This window comes from Stylophora pistillata, chromosome 9, assembly GCF_964205215.1.
Source record: "Stylophora pistillata chromosome 9, jaStyPist1.2, whole genome shotgun sequence".
In the NCBI taxonomy this organism is placed as follows: Eukaryota; Metazoa; Cnidaria; class Anthozoa; order Scleractinia; family Pocilloporidae; genus Stylophora; species Stylophora pistillata.
The window spans coordinates 1,122,459-1,142,635 of NC_142527.1; the positions used below are offsets into that span (position 1 = coordinate 1,122,459).

The 20,177-nt window shown below is 38.2% G+C and overlaps 2 protein-coding genes across 4 annotated transcripts; one reads left to right on the plus strand and one right to left on the minus strand.

Moving 5' to 3' along the window:
* Positions 1–235: 235 nt before the first annotated feature.
* LOC111327031 (CUB domain-containing protein 2) lies at positions 236–9,157 on the minus strand. 2 transcript variants are annotated; one of them, XM_022931119.2, is made up of 7 exons: positions 8,981–9,157; positions 6,421–6,456; positions 5,554–5,934; positions 4,620–4,994; positions 3,891–4,349; positions 2,782–2,862; positions 236–2,273 (listed from the first exon to the last, which is right to left on the minus strand). In XM_022931119.2, the coding sequence occupies exons 1-7, from the start codon at positions 9,009–9,011 to the stop codon at positions 2,203–2,205; spliced, it is 1,434 nt and encodes a 477-aa protein (XP_022786854.2). In that variant the 5' UTR covers positions 9,012–9,157; the 3' UTR covers positions 236–2,202. The 2 variants fall into 2 exon arrangements, with proteins under 2 accessions (XP_022786854.2, XP_022786868.2); XM_022931133.2 differs by lacking the exon at positions 2,782–2,862.
* Position 9,158: 1 nt separating this feature from the next.
* Positions 9,159–19,551, plus strand: LOC148722749 (uncharacterized). 2 transcript variants are annotated; one of them, XM_088732579.1, is made up of 4 exons: positions 9,159–9,297; positions 13,433–13,542; positions 18,344–18,372; positions 19,109–19,551. In XM_088732579.1, the coding sequence occupies exons 3-4, from the start codon at positions 18,351–18,353 to the stop codon at positions 19,387–19,389; spliced, it is 303 nt and encodes a 100-aa protein (XP_088588705.1). In that variant the 5' UTR covers positions 9,159–9,297; positions 13,433–13,542; positions 18,344–18,350; the 3' UTR covers positions 19,390–19,551. The 2 variants fall into 2 exon arrangements, with proteins under 2 accessions (XP_088588705.1, XP_088588704.1); XM_088732578.1 differs by lacking the exons at positions 9,159–9,297; positions 13,433–13,542 and having other exon boundaries at positions 15,676–18,372.
* Positions 19,552–20,177: the final 626 nt, after the last annotated feature.

The following is a 20,177-nucleotide window of genomic DNA, read 5'->3' on the forward strand; positions in this document are numbered from 1 at the left end:
GCTGCCAGAGGCGCCTGATATGCTGACGTCTGTTCTCAACCTTACACTGCACCCGTAATTCAGCCTCAGGGCTGCAAGTGGTCAGATATAAACTATATTCACAGAGTCCTTATTTCAAAAAAGAAAATCCTGAGTCTATAGGAAAATATATCAAGAGACTGTCCCCAAAAACTGTTCAACAAATTAAAATTTCCCCATAACATTACCATAATGATAGCGATCCCCATGCCATGCCTGCTATTTGAAACTTTAATCTTTTGTTCAACACAAGAAGGAAATTGGTTCTATTGCAAAGAATGACAGTTGGTTTTCAAGTGCTTTGCAGTCAAAAAGATGTCTTAAAAAACTGTTTCCAGCTACATTAACTGCTGTGGTAATTAAACATGTTCATGTACCAAATCACATGATAAAATTAACTTGAAGTTTGCTTTAACTTTTACATTACACTGCCTCTAGAAAAACCAAAGCTACAGCTACCGCATAATATAGCTCACACTAATTTTAAAACTTAAAAGGGAATGGTTATCATAATTATCTTCTACATGATATACTCCTGTATTGGATAATGGTACCGCTACATTCCTAAAAAATTCAAAAGAATAAAACTGGGTCATTTACAAGGCTCCACAAACAGCAATTGTATCTAATTTTCTTCACTGACTGCTAAGGCAACTGCTATGGAAGAAGTCTGAATTCTTCCACAATCCCCGATTGATCCTCGAAAAAAAATCAAAAAATACCAAAACAATTGAAAGAATGTAATTCCTCACCAAATCATCAGTGCAGTTACCCTCCAATTTATTACTTGTTAGGCTTGTTATTTAAGGGTACTTGAATGCAATAACATTTAAAAACATCATATAAAATACATACTGCTACAATAACCCAAATGTTGATCAAAGTATCTCATCAAGTCATTGCATAGTTATAAAATCAACATTGTTATAATAATCTTAATCAATATCTTTTACATTACCATCAATATTACTTTCCTGGTCAAAATCTGGCACACATATCACCCCCTCTCCTCAGCATGGGATGGACATCAGAGGGGTAAAATGAAAGTGAAAAAATTCAAATGACACCTTCCAAAGATTTCAATTTTTGAGCATCTCACTCATGAAGCTCCTGCAGCACATCGGTGTCACATGAAGAGTTTCCAGTGGAACGCTAAAATGAACTTTTTTTCACTGATATTATTTTGACTTGCACAATGGACTTCACCAAAAAGGAGGGATTGCTCATAGTCTATAAATCTGGAGGTGACAAAAGCTCTCTTTGATTTATGGAAAGCAACATCATTTGAGGTGAAAATTATAATTATTCCAGCATAAGAAATTAAACATTTTCAAATCTACCAAAATCTTTTCATTTATCTCCAGACTAACTAACCAATTAAAAAATGCTTAGACAAATGAAATATTATAGTAGCACTTTTACATCACCTTAGTGCTTAAACATCACTCCCAAAGAAATTAGAACTAATTTTTGCTGCATACTACCACTAAACTACCAAGTGGACAGAGGATGCAATGAAAGTGGGAAATCAAAGGAGGTCCTATGTTTACCTCCAAAATCTTGGAACAAATATTTTATTTAATAGCATGGGATTAGATAATGAGAATTGATGTGAAGACCTGGGGCTGAGCAAATTTGAGCCACCAAACTCTTCAACAAGCATCCCTAGAAAGTGCCAGTAACATCCCCTTTGATTTCCTAAGGGTCTTGCCCAGGGATCTACTCTTTACTTATGACATATGATGGGATTGTAGGGAAATCTGAAGATTACATAGGCAGGGTTGTCATTAGATGCCTGTAGGTGGCAGAAACCCTCTGGTTATCAGACCTTTCTGTAGCAGCTGCCTTGTGAATTGTGATCAGACAGATGAATAAGTAGTTTTTAAACTGATTCTAATATCAATATCTGGCAAAAAAAAAAAAAGATACTAGAATATAAATGCAGAATGCTAGAAATCACATCTCTGAGAGCTACAAATTTCAAAATTTTTGCAGATTGGCATATTTATTTGGCTTTGCAACATGCACTGCTAGCTTTGCAGGCATACTGTAAATCAATTCAGCCACCTTCTTAGTTCAGATCATGCTTCTGTTCCATTTTCTAATGACAACCCTTCAAAAGGTACTGAGCTTCCATTGATCCAGAAGACACGATGATCTGAAAGTACTACTGTCCCCTCAGAGCTAATAGAGAGAGGCAGCTAGTGCAAATATGGTGAGAGTCAACAGGGCACCAGTCTTTGTGGCTCCAGCTGCTGCAAAGGGATACAAAAAGAAGACCAATTAACTCTCTATAGATCAAAGCATAACAGCTCAAGTGGATTGTAAAGAGTGCAGATTCTTCCTTAGCATGCAGTTCAGTACATCATTCTTCTTTATCAACATTATGTGGTGTTTTCACCTTAAATACCATTGTTCAAATTGTAGAATGGTATAAAAGATGACCTCTCTCATAAACTTACTGTCATACCTTGATGAATCATGAGATCTTTTTGCTCCAGTAACATGCAATAAAGCATTCAACTAGGAAATCAGGGGGCCTGAGCTAAAAAATTATCTAACTGGATTAAGATTTGTTCTTTGTTCATTGTTGAGGATCTGTTTTCATAAAAATGTATGTATCATTCCACATGAATTTTGCTAGGTAAATAACACTTTAACAAATACTATATAATGTATCAATTGGAAGGGGGGCATAATTATAGGCTCTGTCTTATTTTGACTATGAAAAACAACATTAAAATCAAGTTAAAGCATAATTACTGGTTGTATATGTAGGTGGCTCTGTTGGTTTATCTGTAGTCTCTGAGTATTGTACTTCAAAACCAGTACCAGTAGATTTACCTGGCAGATGCATAAAAAGTCCTAAATCAATATCCAAGGATATCCACATTATGAATAAAGCAGAAAACTAGCACGCTGTGACTGTATGTGTAGTGTCAAATTTTTAGGTATGTATTCATTATGGGAATAGATTGCATGACCACATGTTAACTATGAATATTAATGTCATGATATGTACTTAAGAGATAAAAACATTGATTCAAGTGTATTGTAAGTTGTGACTGTATAACTGAAATATTGAAAGCCTTTACAGTATATGCTATGAATGAATAAGAAACTGCGATGCTGCTTCAGTGGGAGGTGTTACAAGCTAATTTAGTTTTATTTATTTTATCTAACCGCTCTTAGCATTTTAATATTTATAAATATTAGTTTTATATCTTAGTAGAGGGCCACAAGTTTACCAGTTCTTTAGTGTGGTGTGTGTAACCCTCAGTAAATAAAATTATTAAGTGTTATTAATTAACAAATGGTAAACACCACAGCGTACACTATTGAGTTATGGATGCACGCGGTAGGCTGCTAAGCACGAAAGAAGCATAAGAGTCGCTCGAGGCGATAGCGTACACCCATGGGAAAATGGCAGACGCTAAATTGACCAATCAGAGCGCGCGCTTTGCTTTGGTTATGTTATAATATTATTTAGGAATAAAGGGGATATGTAGAATGATGTAACTGCATGCTAAGAATGAATAAGAAAGCTGTGGTGCTGGGTTGGTGGCAGGTATTACTAGATAATTTGGTGTTACTAAACCAATTAATGTGATAATTGGCTACCATTATGAGTTCCCAAAGCTGATTTTTCCAGCATTACCCCCCCCCCCCCCGCTGCAGAGGGGAGCATAATGATGGTCTTCTCACTCTCCTACCACTTTGTGACATATTGATGTGCATGAATCTATTGAGGTATTGATGCTGGAGTGCTAAGTACAGTACTGTAAATAACAAGACACCTTTATCGTGAACTGATGGTGGCCTTATTTGGAGTACGAGATACAAAATAAAAATCAAGTAAAAGTGATAATTACTGGTTGTAGCAGTTGTTGGTGTAGCAGTTGTTGGTGTAGCAATTGTTGGAGATGGGTCATCTAAAGTCTCAGAGTATTGTACTTCAAAACCAGTGCCACGATTATTGGCAAAGCCAGATTCAAACTCCACAAACACTTGATTACCACTTGACACTTTCACTTCCTTAGCAGAACCAGGACAGAAACGCCCCAATTTAGAAGAGCTCTTAGAGTCACCATCATAGATGTCCAGATGTGTACATTGAGTCTTCTCTTCACTGGGGCTGCATGGAGTAGAACAATTACCAAAATTGAGAGAAGTGAAATTCAACTTGACACGTTTTCCAGCAGCTACAGTGATTTTCCAGGTACAGGCCCGATTATGAGCCAAATCTAGACCAGGAGGGACAACTCCGGGGTAACCAGGACTGCTGAACTTTCCATTTGAAGCCGTGAACGGTATTGCAGCTTTGGGACAATCTGAAAACATTGAGGAGTTCCATGAGAGAACACACAAGAGGAAAACAGTCAAAATGGTAAATTATCAAGATTTACAAGGCACAAGGAAAAATGTTTCATTCAAAATTTGTAACAAGGATTATAGTACTTTATACAAAAGGAGTGGAAAAAAACAGGTGAAAACATCAATCTCACACTTATGATTCCATAGATGGACAGAAGTAACTAAGTTAAAGGTAATGGATACTTGATATCTATCCCGATACAAGTAAGCCCATTCCTGACACTTACTTCTGGGGTTGATATCCAGTTGAGTGTAAACTGCTCTGAAACCTCTATGTTGAAATTCAGAGCTACTGTCTGAGGAGAACTGCACCCTGAAGCGATCCTGAAGTGAATAATATGTTAAATTTGTCGTGAGTGGTCCACATTTTTTTCCACTTGGATTTCCAGTACTGTCAAAACCATGCTGGATATCCAAATAATCACAACTACATGAGCGACAATTTGGAATGTCCATAGTCTTCTCAATTTCAAGCTTGAGACGCTTTCCATTGCTTGCAATAATTTCCCAAATGCAGTTCTGGTCATTCGGATAAAATCTGGGATAGAATGGAGAGGTAATAACACCTGATGCATCAGTCAAGTTGGCCATCGCCGGGCACACTGGGGGACAAGAATTGACCAAAAACACATTAGTATTACACGTAGCTCTAAACAAACCAAGCATGCACACTTCATTTACTTAAGAGGGATCCCAGATTTTTCACTTAACCCCTACACAGTGCACATCTAAGAGTGACTAGCATCTAGCTTTCCCTTACAATATCACTCCTGAGGAATACAGTACATTAAGTTAACAAGAAGAAAGGAATGATTGCCTAATAAAGCAGCTCCTGATTTTTAGACAAATTCTCCTTGTCAGCATATTACAAAATGTATACAGAACAGAATGGCCAAGAATATGCATGCTGATGTTTGGGTGTATATGTACATTCGTACTGGATTAACAGCAATCAGTACGATGTTTCTAGAAAGAGGAGGGTGCTGTAATTCAACCGATTACTCAAATTCATTATATTATGTCTCCCTCCTTGATAGTTTTCTGCTGCTTGAACAGAAAATTCCAAAATCAGTTCCCAACAGAGAAAAATGCTAGGCATCTAACACAACATACATTGTTTCTAAAAAGACAAAAAAAAAAGACTAATACACCAAAACTTACACGTATTGGGTGAGATAGCCTCATAAGATGCATTAAATCCAACAACTCCATGCTGAATTACTGTCTCCAGTCTCACTTGAATGGAGTTTGTGGAAGTGTACACAGGATTCGGAATAGCCTGTCCACAGAGCTCAAAAGGGTCTCTTGACTGTTGAGTTGATGCAACATTTGAGATGAAAAAGCGGGCCCCCTCTGCATCCCTACAGTCAGTATGCGAGTCAGCTGGCGACAGGGAGAACCTGTGGAAAGTTATTTTCACCACAAATCCTGCCGGTACTGTGATATTCCAGAAACAAGTTGAGTCTGCAGCTGTCTCATTGGGAAAATTAAAGCTTGTAAAAAGTCCAGAGCTTCCACTAATGACTTGTGGAGAGGCACATGCTGCAAAAAAAAGGCAAACTTCAATACCAGCAATAGCAAGATCTTACATTCAAGAAGATATTTACATTGTATCATTTCCTTTGGTTGTGATAAAATAACAGTCAAACCAAGTGAATTGTACTCTTCAAGATTAAATTAAATTCATGAATTGATATTTAGATAGTGAACCTGCTAGTCACTTCAAGAGTGCAATAATGAATTGATTATTTGAATATTGAACCCTGAAAGACAATTACTGGTTTTGAAAAGGTGCATATCATTGTTCACATCAAAAATCAACTTCTGATAATTTTACCAATGATCGCCTTTTCAAAACAAATACAGCTATCAATATTCAAATAATCAATTCAATATTGCACTCTTGAAACAACCAGCAGCTTCAAATAACAATTCAATAATGTAATCTTGAGGGGTACCCTTCACTTGGTTTATAGGTAACCACTATACAAACTTTATAATTTCAATCAATATAAAAATATCACTTACGATTGCATGTAGCATGATGAACTATGAAGAAGAAGACTGCAAAGGAAGGAAGACTTACATCATTACTTAGAGACTAAAAGTACATTTTTTTGTAACATTTAATCTTTTAATATCAAACAAAAAGGAAAAGCTCCAAATCAAGTTTTACTGAATATTGTGCAATAATGTTCCATCTTGTTCATGTATGTGAAATTAACCAAATTGGGGAAAACAGCCTTGTTTGTAGTACAAAAGGAAAAGACACAGCTGTCAGCTTCACACCACCAATGTAACAGAAAACTGATAAGAAAGGGGTCAATACTTTTAAGCATCTTCACCACACTTAAAATGTACATTGTCTCAATCAATGTCAAGAAAAACTGATGTAAATTTTTGCATACAAGATGAATTTCTTCTAGAGTTTTTATAAATAATACAGGCATTTCAAAGATTTGACAATGAAAAACTGCGATAAAATATTATAAAGCATGACACGACGTTTCGACGTTTCCAGAACGTCATTATCAAGTAAACTAAAATAAAATCGAGTATATATATAATGAAGCGGTGAATAAATTACAAAACGTTAAAAGTTAAACAAAGAGTTTAGCCCTAATGGAATCGCTCTGGGTGTTTAAATTGGGCCTTATTGTTCTTATGTACAACATTTCATAAACAAGACAATCCCATTTCGTGCCGCATTTTTTAAGCATTCTAAACTGGCTCTCATTGAGTAAGTCAATGTTCCCATGGGCATCTCTCAGGTGGCGACCAATGGCAGAGTATCGATGATCAGCAATGCGTTGAAACAGAATTTCAAAGATTAACAAATTTAAGCTCAAATTAATGCGTTGAAACAGAATTTCAAAGATTAACAAATTTAAGCTCAAATTAACATCCAGTGAATATTAGTGTCGGAAATATTCTCAATTTGTAGTGCTGCAGTTTCTCCTTGACTCAAAAAATAGTTTCAAATGGAGCACAATGGCTAAGGACATATTGAAAATTTGTCCTATGAAAAAAAAAAATCTGTTAAATAGTGCCCAATTTAGAGCTCCTTTTGTAAACAGTATCATGTCCTAGCAACTAAATCAATTGTAAACTTAGTGGCATCAAAATTTTGAAAGAATTTAATTTGTTTAAATTCACTCAGCAGTGAGGCCCTATCCCAAAAACGAATATCCTAAGGTTTTAGGAAAATATATCAAGGAATTTCTAAGATTGTTCCCTAATACTGTTCAACAAGATTTCCCCATAACATTATCATAATAAGTAATTACCATGCCATGCCCACTATTTGAAACTTCAATCTTTTGCTCGACACCAGAGGGAAATTGATTAAACTGGGAAGAATGAAAGTTGGTTTTCAAATACTTTGAATACAGTCAAAAAGATGTCTTGAAAAACTGTTTCCAGCTACATTAACTGCTGTGGAAATCAAAAATGTTCAAAACATGTACGAAATCGTGTTCAAACAAGTACCAAACTTTATGGAAGATCTCTCTTTGACTTTTAATTAAAATTTTGACATTAGCAGGAAAACACTGAACCTAAATAACACTGCTAAATACAGCTTTGTTTGAAGAGACATGGAAGCTCGTGAATTGAATAAAAAAGTAGGAAAAGTGAACTATAGAAAAAAAATAATATTGTAAACAATACAGCAGCAAAAATATGGCATAACGAACGCTTTAATAAACAACCAAAAAATGATACGAGAGACAATAATTGTTAATGATGTCATAGGAATTACAGATGGCTATCTTGAATATTTACAAACATAAACTCAGGAGAAAGTTAGTTATTAATTTTTTCAGTTCAATTTATCGTTGTCTGTTAACTACCATATTCAGGGCTTTTTGGAACACTTAAATAAATGAGGAAAACACCTCAACAAAACATGGTGTTTAAGTAAAAGCTACTGCCTAACTGTATTGACTTGCCAGAAACAAACTGTACGTGATTAATATCATAACTTTAGCTTTTACACCACAAATGTAAGAAGATCAAGGCATACACTACCCAAAATCATCGCACAACGATAAGCCGCAGCGTTTATTGAAGGGTAAATTATCTGCAAAGAAGTTCAACTTTCGACGATCGACGAAAAGTACATGTAAGCCTCTTTACTCCACACGTACTCCATACAAATCTGGTTCAATTCGCTTGTGCCCTTCGGTCACGAAGTGCATTCGCATTCACGCGATTTTCTGTACATGTTGGAACCTTTGGGGGCGGATTATCATGTGCCTTGCCCTAGATTTTGCTCTTTTTTCGATGAAATCCCTAGTCTTAATTCGTGATCGACTTTTTTGTGTGTGTTTGTGTGCAGCGTTAAAGGCGTTACCATTAAAAGCATCGTCAATAACGACAAGGTAGTACATGGCAAAAGATGGATCTTCGATTTTCCTCCGAAATTCCACCATATTAGAGATGAAAAATCGCTATTATTCGCGCTACGCAAATTGTACATCCAGGTGGTTAGTTACAACTTCGACCTTCCGTATAAAGTCTAATGCTTTCTGAACATGCTGATTTCAATATGAACGCAGTAAGTTTGATCTTTGAATGATATACTCACGAAAGACTTGTACGGCGTACATCAGAGACATTTTGCTGCGCCAAAAAACTGGATCGTTGCCAAGCAGAAACCTGGAACGGTATCGTTTCTGAAAGGAGAAGAGCTGTTCGTTCGGATCAATTTACTCCGTTTTGGATCTAGAACACTGTTAACAAATTCTGACGAATGAGTTTGGATAAATAGAGATGACTACCACCCACGCACAGCTGTGCAACCGCGCAATTACGTGCGCTTTAGCGATAGCGCTAACTCGCCGAAAACGCTTCAAAATGGCCTGAGACGCTCGGAATCAACAAAGAAAACAACAAGGCAATAAGGTAAGCCCATTTTATTTCAAAACAAGACATTTTTTTCTCTTTTTTAAGGCAAACCGATAACATCCCATACAAACCTTTATAAATATAAAACGTTACGCAACACGGTAAGAGTCACGTCCGCTTTTCTAGCAGTGAGCCTGGGCTGCCTGTGTCTTGACCCGAAAATTAGGTAGTTACGAAGACGAACATCTAAGACCCCCTACGAAAATGAAAACCCCCTACGAAAATGAAGACCCACCACGAAAACGAAGACTCATTACTTACTTACCTCTCTGTGGTTTTCGCCGGCAAAGAATTCAGGTGTCTCGTTTCTGTATTGCTTTGTTTTTTCTGTGTTTATTGTTTCCGCAATGGGTCTTCGTTTTTGTAGGGGGGATCTTAGTTTACGTAATGGGTCTTCGTTTCGTAAGGGGTCTTAGATCTCCGCTTTCAGGCCTTCGTTTTAGAAAATGAAACCTTGATAGGACCAAAAATAATTTGACAACCCACCCAGACAAATTTTATTTCCAATATTTCAACTACGTATATGAGCACGATCCTTCGCAGTAAAGCACTATTTGAGCAATAGTGAAAATCAGACCTGAAAAAAATTTCAGGCCTGTACGGGATTCGAACCACTGACCTCTGCGATACTAGTGCAGCGCTCTACCAATTGAGCTAACAAGCCAACTGGGAGCAGGCCATCAAATTAATTCGATATAAACCCGTAGATGATAAATCAAACAACAACAAACATATGAAACATATGTGTGAACTGCGGTTATGAGACGTATATGAGCACGATCCTTCGCAGTAAAGCACTATTTGAGCAATAGTGAAAATCAGACCTGAAAAAAAATTTCAGGCCTGTACGGGATTCGAACCACTGACCTCTGCGATACTAGTGCAGCGCTCTACCAATTGAGCTAACAAGCCAACTGGGAGCAGGCCATCAAATTAATTCGATATAAACCCGTAGATGATAAATCAAACAACAACAAACATATGAAACATATGTGTGAACTGCGGTTATGAGACGTATATGAGCACGATCCTTCGCAGTAAAGCACTATTTGAGCAATAGTGAAAATCAGACCTGAAAAAAAATTTCAGGCCTGTACGGGATTCGAACCACTGACCTCTGCGATACTAGTGCAGCGCTCTACCAATTGAGCTAACAAGCCAACTGGGAGCAGGCCATCAAATTAATTCGATATAAACCCGTAGATGATAAATCAAACAACAACAAACATATGAAACATATGTGTGAACTGCGGTTATGAGACGTATATGAGCACGATCCTTCGCAGTAAAGCACTATTTGAGCAATAGTGAAAATCAGACCTGAAAAAAATTTCAGGCCCGTACAGGCCTGAAATTTTTTTCAGGTCTGATTTTCACTATTGCTCAAATAGTGCTTTACTGCGAAGGATCGTGCTCATATACGTCTCATAACCGCAGTTCACACATATGTTTCATATGTTTGTTGTTGTTTGATTTATCATCTACGGGTTTATATCGAATTAATTTGATGGCCTGCTCCCAGTTGGCTTGTTAGCTCAATTGGTAGAGCGCTGCACTAGTATCGCAGAGGTCAGTGGTTCGAATCCCGTACAGGCCTGAAATTTTTTTCAGGTCTGATTTTCACTATTGCTCAAATAGTGCTTTACTGCGAAGGATCGTGCTCATATACGTCTCATAACCGCAGTTCACACATATGTTTCATATGTTTGTTGTTGTTTGAATATTTCAACTAGTTATTTAAACGTCATACATATTAAAAGTTACGTCTGCTTAATCTGGAATGAATTCAAAACTGCAACAGCAACAAATGTTACCTCGAAAATTATTTAGTAAAAGAAATTAGAGGGTATATAAACCTCTTTTAAAAGTTAACCACTACAAAGTTTTAAATCTTCTAAGATCGTTAACATTTTATTCTTGTAAATAATATTACTCTTATAAATAAAGGTAACTTAAACTAAATTTAATTTGTAGCTGCCTACTACAGTATTCTGCAAAAGTTTGCGACCTACAATCCTAGTTGCCTAACTTGTTACAAATTCCAAACTACCCCCTTTGGACAAGCACGTGTTCAAAGGGATTAACTGCGCAACACACCTTCTAGTTACCGCTGAGCTACAGACCTAAGGTAACTACTTGAATAATTGAACGGCAATTTTGACGATGAAAAAATTAATTAAAACGAGCTTCTTACAAGATTTGTTAGACATCAACATCAGTTAACTAAAACTAACCATGAATCCGGAAATACCAGTAGCAATCAACCAGCTAGTCAAATCCCAGCCCTTAAAAAAACGACTGGTTTTGAAGAAAGAATGCCATCAAATGACACAAGATTTGTTCAAATCAAAAGAGGGAGCCATTCAATTCAGGTAAAAAGTTTCTTCTAAACAAGTGATACCGAATTACCTCTACTTCACCCTGATATGGCTGAGCAGTATTATCACAACATTCTATAGACATAAGATGGCAAGAAGGCTCGAATCAGATAATAACTGAACAACATATCAAAATTGCTCAAGCTCCGTCTCCTGCATCTATTAATTAATTAATTTGGTTAGGCAGGAGACGTTAAAGAACCCACTCACGAGATTACTGTGATGTGGTCTGGCCTGTTTGCTGGGAATTAGGGGGGGAGGAGGGGGCATCTTCAAATAAGTTTCCTTTGATTGTTTGTAAACTGCTGATGCAGTCCGGCCAAAGTCCCCCAAAAAGTGTTGTGACGCGCATTTGATCATATCCACATGTTAATTTGCGCAGTATAAATATTAAATTATTCAAGCGGGTAAAGTTCACCACTTTCATCAATTTTCAGAGCATTGCAGTACAAACAACTTAAGACATAGTTAAAAGCACATAATCACTATCCAAATATTACTGATGCAGTCGAACCTGATTTTAAAAGTGTCAAGGGGAATGGTGGAGTGACTGCTTAATACGGGTCGATGATGGCTTAGTACAGGTTCCACAAAATAGGGGTGTCACGAGCACAAAAAACGTCAGTTTATGCCATAACTGACCACTTAATAAGCAAAAACTCGTTCTAAAATACTTCTAAGATTGATTTTTGGGAGATAAATATGAATTAAATCTTACTTGGAAGATTATCCCTAGTTTTATTTGAGTGGTTCCGAGCTAACTGATCATTCAATGCAGCCTGGTGGAAGACTATACAAACAAGCCGTTGGGTCTCACCAAAGGGTAGCCACGACCACTTAATAGAAGTGAACGCCAAATAGAACAGGAAAATTCAGTTTTAAAGGGGGCAAAAAATTCAGAACTTTGACAACAGACAACTTAATACCAGGTGACCGCTTAATGCTCAATACGTACAGTTTCGACTGCAAAAGCAAGTGACGTTTAGTGACTAATTAATTAATCAAAATAACTTTGCAACTTTACAAAATAGACAGCCAGACATTAAGGGAGAAAACAAAGCACTTCTTAAAGGCGGAGTCAAAGGCATATTTTCTCTGTTACGGTTCAAAGCATATACTCTTCCCTTAATCAACTGGCTTTGTACTTAGCCCTTCCATCTCAGCAGGGGGAAGCTTTTGCTTTTTGTGTATCCTTTTATCTGTTGAAAGAATTATGACCATCATGTTTAGTCAGCAAAAGAGACCAGGTTGAGTTTAAAATTATCACCACTGACTTGTCTAAAAGGGCAAAATTCCTGTAAGAATTACATTGTGAAATTACCAAGAAAAAAATCAGTTTTAGGGAGTCAGTAGGAATCACTGACAATTAATGAAAATTTCTTATCATCCGCTTCAAATGGAATAATGAGTATCCTTCAGGAAAATACATCTTGACTACTTCATTCTCCATAACATACCGCTAGCTTTGCGCATTGATAACAGGCTCATATCTCAACTGAATAAAATAGAAGAGGGAAATTGCATAAAGAGCATAGAATAGTTTTTACTAGGTAAAACTTTTTAACCCGTTGACCGAGTGTTTATTTTATCAATTGCAAGGTAGATCCAAAGCAAATTTGCACTTTCTTCTAAATCTCTAGGGGTACTCACTCGGTAGACTTGCATACTTACTAACCAACCCACTAAAGGCGTAAATCACTTACATGAATCTCCATCTATTGTCTCAAAAGATGCATTAAATCCTTTGTTTACAGGGCCAGTGAGGGATTCAAATTTCACTTGAATAAAATTTCTCTTGGAGTACACAGGAAAGGGAAGCTTATGACCACAAAGCTCAAAGTCATTGGGATCTCCTCCATGTGAGGTAACGTTTGTGATAAAAACGCGGGCACTTGTTGGTCTGCTCCAGAACAGTCTGTGTTTTCATTTTCGATCAGGGTAAAGTTGAAGAAGGTCAGTTTGATGATTTTCCCACTGGGTACCGTGATATTCCAGGTGCAAATCCTATTTTTATCATAGTTGTTAGGAAAATTGAGGCTAGAAATGTGACCACTTGAAGCACTAATGGATTCTCCAGGAGTAACGCAGGCTGAAAAAGAGAGTATTGATAACTTTTTCACTTTTTAAGTTTGAGGCAAAAGAGTTCCAGTTAATAGAGAAATGGAAAACCAGGGTAAAGTTCAAGAAAGTCAGTTTTATGATTTTGCCAATGGGTACCATGATATTCAAAGTATAATCTGGCCTGTTTACATCATAGTTGCTGAGAAAATTAGGGGTCCAAATGCAACCATTAGAATCAGTGAGGGAACCATAGGTACAAACAGCAATTACAAGGAATTATATGAAAATAAACACTTTCCAAGGTTAGTCAGCAGCAGTGAGTCCTTATATAGAGAGAGAGAACCAAGCAAATCTTTTTTATTAGCCCTTCAACTCCTAGAAGAAATTAATATGTAATTTCTCCCTGTAGTAACTATACACTGTCAAGTAAACAGATAATGAGAATACTCAAACATCAGAAAGTTGATTACTTAATCTAATATCAATTTCGAAAAACTCAACTTGAAGGAAAATGTGTAGCAGTAAGGGGGAAGATGATTTTCAGAATCTTAAACATCAAATTATAATTATGATTTAACATTATAATCATTTTGTCAATTATTTACACTGAGGTATAAGAAAGTTAATGCACTGTAAATGATTTCTCTGTTGTTAAAACATACCATCAAATGATCAAACTACCTTTATGGAAGTATGACAATTTGGTTTTCCTTCCAGAAGTGGAACATTTTAAAGGTACTTTAAGGGATTTCGTGTTTCTCATCACCTTGTATTTTTCTTTCATTCAAATTAAAACGTAAACAAAATCTGCAAATCAAATCCCTGCAGCGTTTATAGAACGCTCAGTGATATATATGCTTTTATAAGTTTAGGCAAGACTGCTCTACTCCTTAAAAACATGCCTCACGACTATCGTCGCGTTATAAATAAAAAACAAGGCCATTTGTGTAAGGTGCTTGGGTATATATGTTCACCATTTCAAAGCGCCATTTTTCATGTTTTCGTGCCTTACGCTATTTCTGTCCATTCAAATTCCATACCTGATGATTATAAAGCATTCTTGGGAAACAAAAAGTGTCTAAATGATAGTAAAAGCGGCTGACTAACAGTACTTACCATCATATGAGTTCACTAGGTGTAGAAGTGAGACAACTGTGCAGGAAAAAATATGTTAACATTTACAAGTTAAATTTAGGGTTAGCCCTGCCCCTGTGCTGATTCATTACAAGTTGGAGCATTATTTAAAACTGTGTGCCTCGAAGTACAAAGATTGAAAACAAACATTTCTTTAAAACTTCCCCGAAGAAGTATCGAGACGGCAACATGTTCATACATGCATCTCGAACTTTATTTCTGAAACGGATTTCATTTTGGTAAGGAGAACAGTTGAAACAACTTTGAAGTCATTTATGTCCAGAGGGGTGTTATGTTTTTGGGTTGCAGAAGAGTATATACACACACACTAGACGGCGGGTCAACAGCAAGATTATATTGATAAGAGCACATGGTAACATTACCGCTGCATACTACGCGGGCTCATGACAAACGGACAGTCAATACAGAACATCTCCATACTATAACACCTTCCCCTGGAGATTTGTTAAGAATAACTCTCTCAGAAGCAAAATAAACAAATACTCAGTACTAACAAGTCTCCATTTGAGTGTCCCTAGAACTAAGTATTCTGTGAGTTCATCAGCTAACTAACGATCAGTCAGTAACAACAACAACAGGTGTTCATTAGTAATGTTCACTTCACATCTCCTCAATCAATCTCTGGGGATGTCTGTGAGAGCGGGACGATCGACGCAGCATAGGACTTGTGGAGGCAGGAGTTGTCTCCGGTTGAGCTGAGTTATCAGGTGGATGTGAGCTGGTTTCAGGTGAGCTAACCGGTTTGGGTTCTAGAACAATTGGGGTTGCCGTCTCCAAGGATGGTACACCAGATTCAGCTGTTGTAGAGTGGGAGTTGTTCTGCAAGACGTCATCCACATGTAGCCTCCAAACTCGCCTATCATCAAGGTGAACTTGGCAAGAGTATGAAGAGGGGCGTTGTACCACGGTTCCAGGTTGCCACTTTTGCCCTGACAAATGGTCGCGTGCAAGGACTGTGTCGCCAACAGCAACTTCTCGGAATTTAGCATGCTTGTCATAGTGCATCTTCATCTTTACTTGCTGGTGGGAGACATGAGTGGCGAGGTCCGGTCTCACTAGAGAGAGACGTGTGCGCAATTCTCTTTGTAGAAACAGTATGGCTGGGGACGAGCCGGTTGTGGCAGGCTGGGTGCTTCCGTAAGACAAAAGTAAGTTCTGAAGTCTCTGCTGCAGTGTGCAGGATGGATCAGATGCTGAGGATTCTAGAGAGTGTTTGAAGGTTTACACAAGCCGCTCAGCTAGACCATTTGTAGATGAATGATACAGGGAAACCAATATCTTCTGGATGCCATTTTTTCTCAAGAATTCCTCGTACTCAGCAGACTGAAAAGGTGGGCCGTTGTCACTAACGATTTGCTTTGGAAGGCCGTATCTTGCAAAAATGTTGCGCATAGCATTGGCTGTTGCTTCAACGGTGGTGGTTTTCATGGGACCAATCACTTCTGATACTTTGAATGAGCATCAACCATTAATGAGATAGTGGTTGGACTGGTGGGTGGCAAAGTCTACATGGATGCGCTGCCAAGGAGCTGTAGGCCAAGACCAAGGGGAAAGTGGTGCTGCTTGTGGCGCCCTTCTGGTTTGGGAACACTTCTTGCACCCACGTGCTCTCTCCTCGATGTCGCTGTCTATCCCAGGCCACCATACATGACTGCGGGCAGCTGCCTTCATGCGTGCGACTCCTGGGTGCGCCTTGTGTAGCTCACTTAAAATCTGCTCCTGTAAGGAGGGAGGTATGACGGTTCGCAGGCCCCATATCAGACAGCCTTGCTCGACAGATAGCTCATCCTTGCGGAAGAAGAATGGCTTGAGCTCAGGAGTGGTTTTTTTTTAAAAAAGGCAGGCCAACCATTTTGGGTCATTGCGAGAGCCTTAGCTAGGACTGGATTTCTAGCAGTCTGGCATGCAATTTCTGAGACAGAAACAGGGTGTTTGCGCAATTGCACTGCCGAGACCTGGAAGATTTTTTCCTCGACACTGGCATCCTTCCTGTACTGCAGGGGTAATCTGGACAGGGCATCAGAGCTAGCTACTTCAGCAGAAGGCTTGAATTCAATTTCGTACTAGTACGACGAGAGGAGCAGGGACCAACGCTGAAGACGCGCTGCTGCCAAGACAGGTGTGGCAGAGTCTGGTGCAAAGATCTTTAGCAAAGGTTTGTAATTAGTTCGAAGTGTGAACTTGCGCCCAAATAGGTACATGTAATACTTGGTCACGCCAAAAATGATGGCTAGGCCTTCCTTCTCTATTTGATTGTAATTCTTCTCAGATGAATTTAAGGACCTTGAGGCATAGGCGATTGGTCTCTCGTCTCCGTTGGGGAAACGGTGAAGCATGACAGCCCCTATACCATATTGGCTTGCGTCACTTTCAAGAATCACTGGGAGTCTAGGATTGTAATGCACCAGCACATGGGAGGAAGAGAGATTCTTTTGCATTGATAAAGGCCTCCTCGCACTGGGGGGACCACAGGAACTCTTGATCTTTCTGAAGTAGCTGATTGAGTGGCTGAAGAATTGAGCTCAGATTGCGGATGAACTTCCCGTGGTAGTTTATCATTCTAAGGAAGGCTCTTAATTGGGTGCAGTTTTCAGGGCGTGGTGCTTTCTTTATGGCTTCAACTTTATCCTCCGTTGGGGAAATTCCTTCAGCTGAAATGACGCAGCCCATATAGGTTACTGACCTCTGCATGAACTTGCACTTGTTGAGCTGGAGTCGCATGCCGTAACTGTCTAAGCGACTGAGAACAGTGTTCAGATTCTGAGTATGCTGTTCATCATCCTTGCCCGTGATCAAAATGTCATCTTGAATGGCTACGACATGCTCCAGACCTTGAAGAATGATGTCCATGGTCCGCTGAAAAATTGCTGGGGATGAGGAAATACCAAACGGTAGCCTTTTGTACCGATATAGACCGCGATGCGTGTTGATGGTAACAAGCTGCTGACGGTCAAGATCCAATGGGAGTTGCTGATAAGCATTCTTTAAATCAAGCTTGGTGAATCATTTTCCGCCTCGCAACTTGACAAATACATCCTCAGGCAGGGGAATTGGATACTGAGGGGCATTTAAACTTTTTATTGGTGATTTCAACATCAACTGGTTAAATGAAAAAGAAAAACTTCCTCTTTTTAATATGTTTATTAGAGATCATTGTCTCAGGCAAATAGTAACAAGTTATACCACAGATAACAGAACCACCATTAAGACCATATTTATACCGAGTCACATATCAATTTACATATATTAGAGATATATTTTTCCGATCATAAAGCTATCACTCAGCAGTGAAAATAGTGTGGCTAAAGCAATCAATTTCTTGTCATTTAGTGAAATGATAAATAACCTAGTTTCATTAAATACGTAATGTATGCTCATCATAATAATTGCATGTATCTGTTGTCTCTGTCCTTTTTTTTTTTCTTTTTCTCTTTTATAATCTACAACAGACTGACAATGGAAGAGGATCACTGCAAAGGTATGTGTAGTCTTCATCTGGTTTATTGTGTGCTTCTAATTCACCAGTCTTAACGGCCTTTACTGCCCAATAGTAACCAACATATAACTTCTTCTTAACATATCAGTACATTGGCCACCATGAAGGTTATGAGATGTTATTATCTGATCTGATGAACACAGTTGTCTTCATTTAACATAAAAAACTCCACAGTGATATAGTAACAAATGTATTGAGATCAATTAGAAGAATGTAGATTTTAGCTCAGGCACTAAACGGTTAAAACAACAAGTATCTGTAAAAGCCTTCTGTGCAACACTTAAAGGATAGCAATTGTTGTAGACAAGCATTGCTTATGAATGGTTACTCATAGTAACAATTCTTTTTAGTTTTACTTCTGATTGCTCAAGAAAGTCTCCTTACTTTTCACAATCATTTGACAACCATTCTCATTCTGTAAAGTCACTATGGTTCCTCTTAACCCCTTAGAGTGAATAACATTTATTTCATCTGATGATCATGCTGTCAAATCAAATTGTTACAAAGAAGTACATGATCAACAAGTAAAAAATGCCTTGATTATTAAACAAATTCTCCTTATCAGTACATTAAAAATTATGGAGAGCGGTACAGAGAATATGTATTTGACCTCAATAAGCCACAGGCTTCTTCCTAGAGATTCATTGACAAAAAGAACTCTTGTCGTTATGAGAACCTAACAACTTTTCTAACTCATAACCCTTTTTGTTTTCTATAGAGCTAGAGGTAAAAGAAGGAGATCTTAAAGGACCTATTACAGCCTATATTCACAACTTGTCTCCAATAAAGAAGAGTGGAAGGAATACCAAATGGTTTGATTGTCAATTCCAACTGGAAGACAAAACTGTCCGAGCTGTCTGTTTTGATCCAACTACTGCCCTTCAGCAACACTATACAAAATTGTCAGAAAAGAAGTCACCTGTAAAAATGACCAACTATGAGACTGGCAACAAGAGAAAAGGATTCCCTCAAGATGTAACAGAAACGAACCAGGATTGATGAACTGTCCCATTCCCTGCTATTCGAACGGCAAAAGTCCAGTGGATCAGTTATTATGCAATACAGGACGCCATATTGGATGAGAACTCGTGTGTCTTTATTGAGTAGTCCAGAGTGCATCGCGCACCCTAACATCTCCCTTCCTTCTTTTTTTTTTTTTTTTTTTTTGAAACTATAACTGAACAAAACAGTCAGTGACGGGTCGGCGAAAAAAAGTCTCCGCCACAGCTAGGGGGAAACAACAATGCCCCCAAGGTGAAGAGTGTCTTTACGCACATCGAGCAACGAAGGGGGAAGGAAAAAAAAGAAAAAAAAAATAGAGGAAAAAAAAACAAGGTTAAACTGAACAGTAATAAAATGAATCTCCAACAGCAACAGTGTCATTGATGATTAGTCGGGGAGGTAGTTACAGTTCCACAGATACCAGACATGGTTTGTCTGGTATCTGTGGCAGAGCCGCTCAAAATCGGATGCAATAAATTGTGGTCCATTATCAGTTAAAATCGTTTCTGGAACACCATGTCGAGCAAAATGTGCTTCAGTTTTGGCCACAATAGTGGCAGATAAGGTGTTTTCCAGTTCATCAACCTCGATGAAGTCTGAATAGTGATCGGTTGTGACGAGGTAGGTGCTCGACTCAAACGCACAAAGATCTTGACTGATAAACTGCCAAGGGTACTCTGGTATAGGCTGGGATTTCATGGGTTCCTTGGCATTCTGTAATTGGAACTGTGCGCATTTCCCACATGAACGGCATGTTTCGCGAATATCAGACTTCATGCCTGGCC

Excerpts from the sequence above, each read along its gene's own strand:
- LOC111327031 (XM_022931119.2), bottom strand. The coding sequence starts at position 9,011 with ATGTCTCTGATGTACGCCGTACAAGTCTTTC. Across the intron at positions 5,935-6,420 it reads TCATCATGCTACATGCAATC|CATGTGCCTCTCCACAAGTC; the intron begins GTAAGTGATATT and ends TTTTTTTTGCAG. Across the intron at positions 4,350-4,619 it reads ACTGGATATCAACCCCAGAA|ATTGTCCCAAAGCTGCAATA; the intron begins GTAAGTGTCAGG and ends CAATGTTTTCAG.
- LOC148722749 (XM_088732578.1), top strand. The coding sequence starts at position 18,261 with ATGTATGCTCATCATAATAATTGCATGTATCTGTTGTCTCTGTCCTTT. Across the intron at positions 18,373-19,108 it reads GGAAGAGGATCACTGCAAAG|AGCTAGAGGTAAAAGAAGGA; the intron begins GTATGTGTAGTC and ends TGTTTTCTATAG.